General features: G+C 43.8%; 1 protein-coding gene across 1 annotated transcript; it reads left to right on the top strand.

Moving 5' to 3' along the window:
* The first annotated feature begins 4,421 nt into the window (after nucleotides 1-4,421).
* pheta1 (PH domain containing endocytic trafficking adaptor 1) lies at nucleotides 4,422-9,469 on the top strand. Its single transcript, XM_056287560.1, has 3 exons — nucleotides 4,422-4,470; nucleotides 5,026-5,142; nucleotides 6,728-9,469. The coding sequence occupies exon 3, from the start codon at nucleotides 6,747-6,749 to the stop codon at nucleotides 7,635-7,637; it is 891 nt and encodes a 296-aa protein (XP_056143535.1). The 5' UTR covers nucleotides 4,422-4,470; nucleotides 5,026-5,142; nucleotides 6,728-6,746; the 3' UTR covers nucleotides 7,638-9,469.

The raw sequence follows: 9,469 nt of genomic DNA, 5'->3' as shown, positions 1-9,469 counted from the left end.
TAAAATAGGGATGGATTGGCCACTAAATTGGGAGAAAGAAGGGAAAAATCAGAAATAAATTAAAAAATGGTAACGTGCTCACCTGGTGCCATGCACACTATTTTGTCACAATAACATGCAGAGATACACAGTGTGGCATAGGCAAAGCTTTAAAATGGTCCTTAAAGAGGGAATAATTTGCATCAAATGTTCTTTTGTATGTAAGTATACGTGTACATGTTTAGTACGTTTTTCCGACCTTTTTTCTACGGAGACTTTAACAGATAGAGATGATATTTTTCTATATTGCTCTGGGAGACTATAAGGTATTTTGTAGAAGGCTGACCTTCTCTAGAGGTTTCTCTGCAGGGGGCGTCACAGGATGATTTATTTATATACAGCCAGCCACGCCACATTATTTATATAGGTGGCAAACATGCATCGTTGCTATCGTTTTAATGAATACTCCGGAAGGGGCGAGGAAGGAAGCGATTGCGTTTTGAAGGGGAGGAACGGCGTAAACCAAATACCTAGTTGTGCTTTATCGGAGGGCAGGCATGAAGCTGAATAAATGCATGGCCGATTCTTCCACTCTCCCCCTGACGTCACTGTTTCTCTATGCATCTCTGTGGAGAGGCTGCTTGGTTGCGCTCCACGTACACGAACGGGTGCTGTTCTCTCCATTCTGTAGAGGCAGAATTGGGAGGCCCGCCCTGTTTATTTCCGATCAGAGTGGCCTCCCCTGTCCGATCAGAGTGGCCTCCCCTGTCCGCTGCAGAAACGAGCGGGATAAGGACCTGCGGTTACAGCCAACAGATGTAATGAACACGTCGGGAAGTCACGGAATGGGACAAATAGCCCTATGAAACGGAGAGCAACCATGTTTGGTTGAAACACCACAGCCTGTCTCCAGATTCCAACTGGAGGCATCGACACCCTCACTCCCTTGTTCTCACCGGGCCCTGAGACTGGAGCTGTGACTGAACTTTGGACCAATCGGGAGCCAGCTGGAGCTGGGGATGAAATATCTCACAAAGCTGTCAGTGATGTTTTGTTGTGTGTGTGCGTGTGCGTGCTTGTGTGCGTGTGCGTGCGTGCGTGTGTGTCCACAAAATGGAGAATAACTTGTGAGAAGTAAACACTTTGCACTCAATCTCGGTCTCTCTCTCTCTCTCTCCTCATACTCAGGCCTCCGTTTCTCTGAACGTCTCCCCGCCTTTAATGCGAGCCGCCCGCTGATTCGGAGAGCGCCCTTTAAGAGTTTGACGTGTAAATGTGTTGTTCACGAAATGACTTTTCCCCAATTTAATCTGGCCTCATGTCACGCGTGTGAACGGGGAGACGAACGGAGGAAATTACACTGACCGCAAGAGCATCCCACTTATCAGCCATATCGAAGGCATCACAAGTGACCCGTTCAGAGAGGAAAATAAATTTTTTAAAAAAAACATCAGAAGCTGTACAAGTTAATTGAAGATTAGTTTGAGGAGATACCAGAGCAGATATGCCAAAGGCCACGGCCTGTCTATGGGAGATATTCTGATGAATACATGGCGACTAGTCGTACATATTTTAACACAGGCCTGCACCAATAGTTCAGTTACTTCGTATTTCTTTGCTATTGTAAATGCGTCATACATCTTTTGCACAGATAGTATCCATTTCACTTAAGTAGATTTGTCACACTGGCCGTCACACGCATAGGTATGGGATCTCTTCTGCAGCTGCGCAACTGTTTCACTATCTTTTATGTTGTGGCGAATTCGGGGGGACAACGCAACCACAGGAAGTGCCGCGGCCGGGAAGCGAACCCGTATCGCCCGCACCGCAAGAGACATCGCTAACCGCTCGACTAAAGTGTCAGACCCGCGGGCCAACGGCCAGCGTGTCATCTTATCCATGCACGTTACACTACCCCCCTTCTTCGGGAAGCGCGTCCCCGCGCTTAAGCATATCGGCTCCTTCACGCCTCAGGGCGCATGCGCTTCCGATTGGCCTTACGGTCGCGCCCCATCCCACTTCTGACACCAATAGCGAATTCGCGGGACAACGCAACCACAGGAAGTGCCGCGGCCGGGAAGCGAACCCGTATCGCCCGCACCGCAGGAGACATCGCTAACCGCTAGACTAAAGGGTCCGACCTGCCAGCCGGCGGCCAGCGTGTCTTCTTATCCATGCACGTTACAGTATACGCAGAACTTATTGACATTAAATTGCATTTTCACCCAATTCATACACATGGAAATCCGTGATGATGATATTCAGCAGATGCCGCGTTTATATCTACAGGTCCATTCATATGGGTTTTGTTAAACTTTGTGTCATTTCTAATGGTCACAGCAAGAGATGCGTCAAGTCAAACTCTGCAAGATCCATGCACACAAAGTACGGAAGATGGTAATACCAAAATATCATTGCCACAGCAGTGGTATTCATACAAAGATGAATATATATAGCTAAAATAAAGTACAACAGTAACATAGAACAAACATGCGATTTGAAATGAAGACACACCATCTACAGATTTTTAGATGGATGCGGATATGCTATCGTGTGCATCGCACAGTGTGGCCAATACAAGTGTGGAACTGTACGGATTTTAAGAAGAAGAAGAAGATAGCCATTTTTTTTTCATTGTAGGTTACGATGGAATTCACTCTGCATGTAACCCATCCTATATTGTATAAGCGCAGTGGGCAGCTACAGCACCCGGGGACCAACTCCAGTTCTTCTTTCCACTGCCTTGCTCAGGGGCACAGACGGGAGTATTAACCCTAACATGCATGTCTTTTTGATGGTGGGAGGAAACCGGAGCACCCGGAGGAAACCCACGCAGACACGGGGAGAAAACATGCAGACTCCACACAGAAAGGATCTGGGGTGGCCTGGGGTTCGAACCCAGGACCTTCTTGCTGTGAAGGCAATAGTGCTAACCACTGTGCCACCCTCTGTTCTGTTTTGAATAAGAACATCATAACATTACGCGAAGTGATATCAGAGCTGTCAAACCAAGCAGATGTGGAGTCCAGGTGTTGCACATCTCTAAAACTATCAATTGCCCAAAGACCATATGACAGTCTTCCAGTGTGATGCACTGCATTGTCTTTTGCAAAGGCAAATGCCTGGTGCAGACATTTTATGTGCTAAACAGTGAGAGACGGATTACAATGGCCTCGCCTCTGTGGTGGGAAGGAAGACAGCGTGCAAGACTGGAAGAAAGAAAGGAAGAACACTGAGTATTTTTTCCTTTATAGTTCCAGATAGTGGTCCCCAGGGTGTCCCACAAATCAAATAAAAATCTTAAACATAACACAACTTTACAGGCTTAATAGCTTTAGCACTGTTTGAATACTGTGTGGTTTTAATTGTACTGCTTGGCTTCATTTAAAAAAAGGCTTCAGATTGTTAAATTTACAGATACAGATACGATATTTAGTTGATAAGATTAACAATATGGTACTCATTTCATTTTCTCTCCTTTTGTGATTGTGAGAGAAGTCGAGCAGCAGGCTACACGACATAGAGAAATCACAAAGGACATCACTGCGTGTAAACTACCAGAACAGCTTCCCTACATCTTTACGGACAGTTGCAGGGAAGGAGTCGACCCGTCTCATCACACTGGTCAACACAATTTTTCTTGCATGGGGTTTTTCAACGGATTCTAGCTAACTTTTGGGTGCTGAATCCAAATCTGGCATTAGTTTTTGCCTATCGCATCAGGTTTTTGAACTATGAAAAATCATTATTTTTGAGAAAACAGCAATTTTACACTCGAGGTTAAAAAAAACCCACTGTTGCATTAGATCGATAGATGCAAAAATGATTACAACGAATAAATAAACACTCAGCCTAGCACGAAATTACTTAGGAAATGAATAGGGGTCATTTTTATCCCCACCAAGATTGTCAGACTAGATGGTCAACTTTTGTAAAATCCTGAATAAGGAGCATACAGATAGCACAAAAACTTGATGTGACAGAGCAAATCTGAGCTCAGATTTGGATTCAGCAGCCCAAAATTAGCCAAAAACAGTTTCCAAAGTTCATGCAAGAAAAAAAAAACAACTATATGTTTGTAGACCAGTGTTGTCAGCGTCACAAGAGTGGTGGGTGGTCCCGATGTTCTTTAGAAGTCTCTTGAGCATCATCAGTGATTCATTGTTGTCGCGTCTCAATCAACGATCGTGACAATCGTTCACCTAAAATGTCTCTCTTGCCCGTCTATCCAGATCTGGAATCAGTGAGGACGTATTATGTGGAAAAACCGGGTTTTGGTTTGATACGACGTCCCGTTACACTTTATATTTAAGCACGACACTTTACGTGCCCATACGACGGCACTTGGTTCACGCGAAGCGCGCGCTCCCAGCATGTGGCCCGGCGGCCCGTGAGCCTGGTCATGTGACAGGGAAGGCGGAAGCAGGAATCGAGGAAAACAACGGGAAGGGAAACCAGGCGAGAAGTAACGTCCAGCGTCTGTGGCCGCAGGTAAGAACGTATTCTGCAAACAGACGCGGCGATTTCGGCCCCGAACTCGCCGCGTAATGTGGCTAAACTGCGCGGCCACCTCTCTCTCAGGGGTCCGGGCCCATTTCCCCCGTCGGCAAAGCGCTGACGTTGTGGACGAACGTTGACTTTTTTTCTTGTTTTTTTTGTTTTGTTGTCCAAGCGCGTCTTCGGCCGCCTTTTGTTCCCACATAACCGGACTAACGTTGCTCTTTGGCCGCAGACAACGCGGTGGTTTTTGTAAACGTGCTCGTTCATGTAGCCCGAAATGAAGTCTGAAGTGCTCGTGTGCGTGTGACCACCATGACGCCCACCGGAGTGTGGGAATTCCTCCGAACAGAGTTAGCTTAGCGAGCTCGCTGCGGTGGGGAGTCTGTCGCATATTTTGTCTATCGGCTTTTTCCATTGCACGCGCTCAGACAACAGTGTCGTTTCTTTCCTGAACTTGTAAATCAGTGGGCTCGTTGTACTGATTCTATGATGAACGTAACAGAGTTTTAAGAAACGGGCAACGCTTGTCTCGCCCCTCCCTTCTAGCTCGTTTTAGGGGTAAAGGCAAGAAAGCATGGAGAGATGCTGTGAGCTCCGGGAGGTGATCTTCAGTTGTGCCGCAATAGAGGAGTGGGGGATGCAAACTGGATGTGAAATTGACACGTAAGTACATCCATACTCGCAGGAGTCATTATTGTCTTGTGGCATTTCTTACCTTCTTACATGCAAGATGCATGACACAGACATAACCCATGTTTTTATCCAAATGTAAAACAAATTTCAAAATTGTTTCTGGGTGAATGATTCGGTCTCAAATGGAATTGGTCAGCTGCCCAGTTCTTATCTGGTCTAAATACTATAATGTGTGCTTGAAATGAGAGGCCATAATAGCGTCTAAATGTTTTGCAAACCATGAGCAGACTTTTTAAAAGTCAACATTGTAGGACTGTGTGATTTTGCTGGTTTTAGGCGTGTGCAAGGGACACGACTATGCCTGCGTCCTCACGAACATTTACGGAGGACTTGACACTTGTCATCACCTTGTGAAAAGATCATCACACACATGTAATGAATGGTTTAGATATCACCGAGCAAGCGTGTGATAATAAGCACATTAACTAAACTGGAACAGGACTTGGTTATATTACACTACAAATACTCTGTACCAAATAACATTACATATGTCCTACTAATATTTTCATTTCATGATTTACAGATAAGCCTTCTGACTGGACAGAGGAAATAATAAAAAGATTCATGTTTCTAACAATTATACAAAATTGAATTTAAACAACAAAGTAAAACTATTTGATTATAAACCACAATGCTCACAATTGTTTGATTTGTATTGCATCCACTCTTAGGTGGATCCATTACTTACACACACACACACACACACAAACAAGAAAAATAAGTTTATAAAGATTTACTTTTATTAATGGTACTCACTGATGTACAGAAACAACGCCCAGAAATTGTATGAGCCTGGTATAGTATGAATACTGCCATGGATAATAGTAGTTAGCAAGTTATATAAAGTGTATCTTGGCACAGTTTGTATTTGTTAGATAAAAAAGGATACATCAGTATTAGGAGTTGCATATACCAGGTTCTATCATGTTATTCTCAGCTTTCAGGTATAATATATAGTAAAATAGAAGAGTAAAACGTGTCATTTATTTTCATAGCCCTAAATGACATGAATCGCAGACAGCTTTATATTTCCACTTTCAGATACAGTAGACAACAATGGGTGACATCCTCGATGCTTAGACCCTCCATTCAGTTGAGAAAAAAGTTCCCTAAGAAAAAAAGGGCGAAACCCCAGGAAGAGAATCAGGAGGGATCTTCCTCCAGGACAGATAGGAGTGCAGTAAGTGCCGTGTGGCAAGGTCAACAAGGTGGTAACAGATTTAGAAATAAAACCCAGGTTGAAATGTGAGGGCACTTCGGGGCAGTGGGAGGCGGGAGTGAGGTGAAGCGATGCTGTGCAGGATGAGTGATTTTCAAATGGGTATCTGCCCTTCTGAAATGACCCTGTTCTGCAGCTGATCCTTCACTTTGACTTTCCTGTGAATGAGAGACAAAATAATCCCTATGGAAATCATTGAATTACATTTTCATTATTATTTTTATTCTCAATTTTTTTCTTTAGTACGTTCAGACCTATGCGATTGAAGTATTGATCAATCCACTAAGCAAAGGATACATACACTTTGTTTTTTTGTTTTTTTTTTGGGTTCTTTAGATAAGGAGGAGGACGTGAGATGAAGCTGAACGAACGCAGCGTGGCACATTATGCCACCTGCGACTCCCCACCAGACAAAACGGGGTTCCTCTACAAAAAGGGTGAGCGCAACACAGCCTACCACCGCCGCTGGTTTGTCCTGAAGGGCAACATGCTCTTTTACTTTGAGGAGCGCGAGAGCCGGGAGCCCATTGGCGTTATCGTACTGGAAGGATGTACCGTGGAGCTATGTGAGTCAGCCGAGGAGTTTGCCTTCGCCATCAAGTTTGACTGCGCCAAAGCACGGATCTACAAGATGGCTGCTGAGAACCAAGCAGCCATGGAGTCATGGGTGAAGGCGTTATCCAGGGCCAGCTTTGACTACATGAGGCTGGTGGTAAAGGAGCTCGAGAGACAACTGGAAGAGATCCAGGAGGCTGGGGTAGGTGGTTGTGTTGGGGCTGGCCTGCAGGGTAAGCCCAAGTCCTCAAGGCGAAACCAGGTAGCACGGTCCAGGTCTGGAGCATCCTCTTCATCCTTGTCCTCTTCATCTTCATCTTCTTCTTCATCATATGGTGGTCTTCCTCCACAAGCCACCTTCTGTACCCAGAAGAATTTCCAGGATGAGGTCCAGCTCATCTCTGGGTGTTCAAAGGAGAATGGAGTTGCGTGGAGTAAATCTCCTGCCCCCTTGGCCAATGGCTTTGGGGAAGGGGCTTCTTCCCTTGTGCCCTGGGAGAGCAGCACTGGGAATGGGAGTGGAATTGGAGGCGGCGGTGACTGTGTGAGGCCTCCACCAGTACCCCCAAGGAGGAGAGGAGCATCTCTTGAGAGCCCTGTCTCTCCTGGCACAGGCTGCTTCTCCAAGCTCCATGTCTGGTACGGCCAAGAAGTGGAACAACTCAGGGTGGAGTGGCTGCAGAACCAGTGAAGTAGTGAAGAGGCAGCATTTGTTCTTATAAGCACGTGATTATATCATTCCGTTATGAATATTCTACTATTGTTACACCACTTCAAGGGGAAAGAACTAGAGACCAGAGCATATATGGCTCAAATTATTTTTAAAAAATGAATTCAACCAAGAACTTCCTTTGTCTGGCACAGAGGATTAAGCCAAATTACCCGAAACATGTAGCAACAACCACTTTGCAATCCAGGCAAACTAAAGCCACTTTTCTTCAGAGCTGTGCCAAGTCAAGTTTGCCAAGGTAAACTCAAAATATTAATGATAAATGAAAAGAGCTGCTCATTTATTAGAAACCCAAGCCTAGTTGACAGTTAATTTCTCTTGGCAACAAAGTGAAAAAAGATTCAGATGAATGTTTTTGGAGGTAAACTTGTAATTGGAAACCCCGGCTAGCCTTGTAATCAGACTAATTCAGTCAAAGCAGTTCTTTGCATTTTATTCCAGGGCACAATTGGATCCGTTTACAACACTAGAGGATTTTCTGCTCTGAACACACCTCATCTGTCAGTGAAAGCTGAAATTGCATTTTTGCAATAAAGACAGTTTTTGATCCATTGACTCATAGTGGGATGAAATTGTTCTTAGGCTTGGAGATGCCTTAGAGAAAACCATGCCTTATCCTCCCACTGACTTCCACTGGGGCACATTTCACCCCAGAGGACCTTGGTGCTTAATGTCAGAGAGCTCATCCATTTGACAGTCTGAGAACCATCATGGGAGCTAGATGCCTGACCAGGAGCAATGTTTCCTGGTATTTTTAGCTTTTTCAAGCCAGCAGTCAAATGGTGCTGTGTCATATGAATGCTCGTCACTCAGATCTTTTTTTTTCTTTTATGGTGTCACGCCAATGGTTTGTATCAAAAAAGAGGTGATTTATACAACACTCTTTACAGTTTCTTAATTCTTTTGTGGTGTTTTCACTTTGAATTGCAACAAAATCAACCACATTCAATCAACTCCTTGTTATGTTATAATAGTTTTGTTTCAGTTAATAATACTTTGTTTCAGTTAATGAATAATGTCTCCTGAATGTAACTGAACACGTGTACTGTTGTCTAAACAGGCCTTTTATCCGAGCATTGATACTCATCATCTAAGATGATTTCATATATATATGCACATTTTTTATTTCAATATGTGCCTTTTGATTTTTTTCCAACACTGTTACTGTACTGTTATCATTGTTCCAGGGCTACAGTGTCTGAGGATTTTGTCTTCGCCTCTTTTTTACTCACTTCTTTCCCTATTTTTTTTTCTTGCCAAAGCATCATTCCAGTGCAATCAGTTAGTTGTGACAACGGCTCAGTTCCTCTAGCCTGCTTCAATGCGTAGCCCTATTGTGGCTAGCACATGCTAGGCCTGTAGAGAAACGACAAGTCGGAAAAGAACGGTACAGATGGGATTGTGCAAAGAAAAGTCAGCCCAGTAAGGACCATACAATATTGATGTTTATGATGTTAGCGACTATACTGACTTGAGGAGAGAGAGGACTGTATAACTGTATGTTCAGTTACATTTTGCTTTCAAATAAAGTTGATAATTTGTGTATGTCAAATAATCCTAGTATTATCGCACAAATGATGAATTATTCTTCAAAGGTCCCAAGTGAGAGGTGCAACCCAAATGCGCATCTCGATTTGAGTTACTGTTTAAAAAAAAAAAAAAAGTATAACCTTTCCCATAATTTAATACTTGATGTATCTAGAACATTATGAATGATCATCAATATTTAGCATTTGGCTGAAATGACTGAAAATATGTTTGCTTAATATTTGAACAAATCAATAAACATTGTT

Source organism: Lampris incognitus, chromosome 1 (assembly GCF_029633865.1).
Source record: "Lampris incognitus isolate fLamInc1 chromosome 1, fLamInc1.hap2, whole genome shotgun sequence".
NCBI lineage: Eukaryota > Metazoa > Chordata > Actinopteri > Lampriformes > Lampridae > Lampris > Lampris incognitus.
The sequence above is the reverse complement of the archived record's forward strand: the minus strand, read 5'-3'. Positions and strand labels throughout refer to the sequence as shown.

Bases quoted from the DNA above. Each gene is read 5' to 3' on its own strand.
- pheta1 (XM_056287560.1), top strand. From the start codon at position 6,747: ATGAAGCTGAACGAACGCAGCGTGGCACATTATGCCACCTGCGACTCC.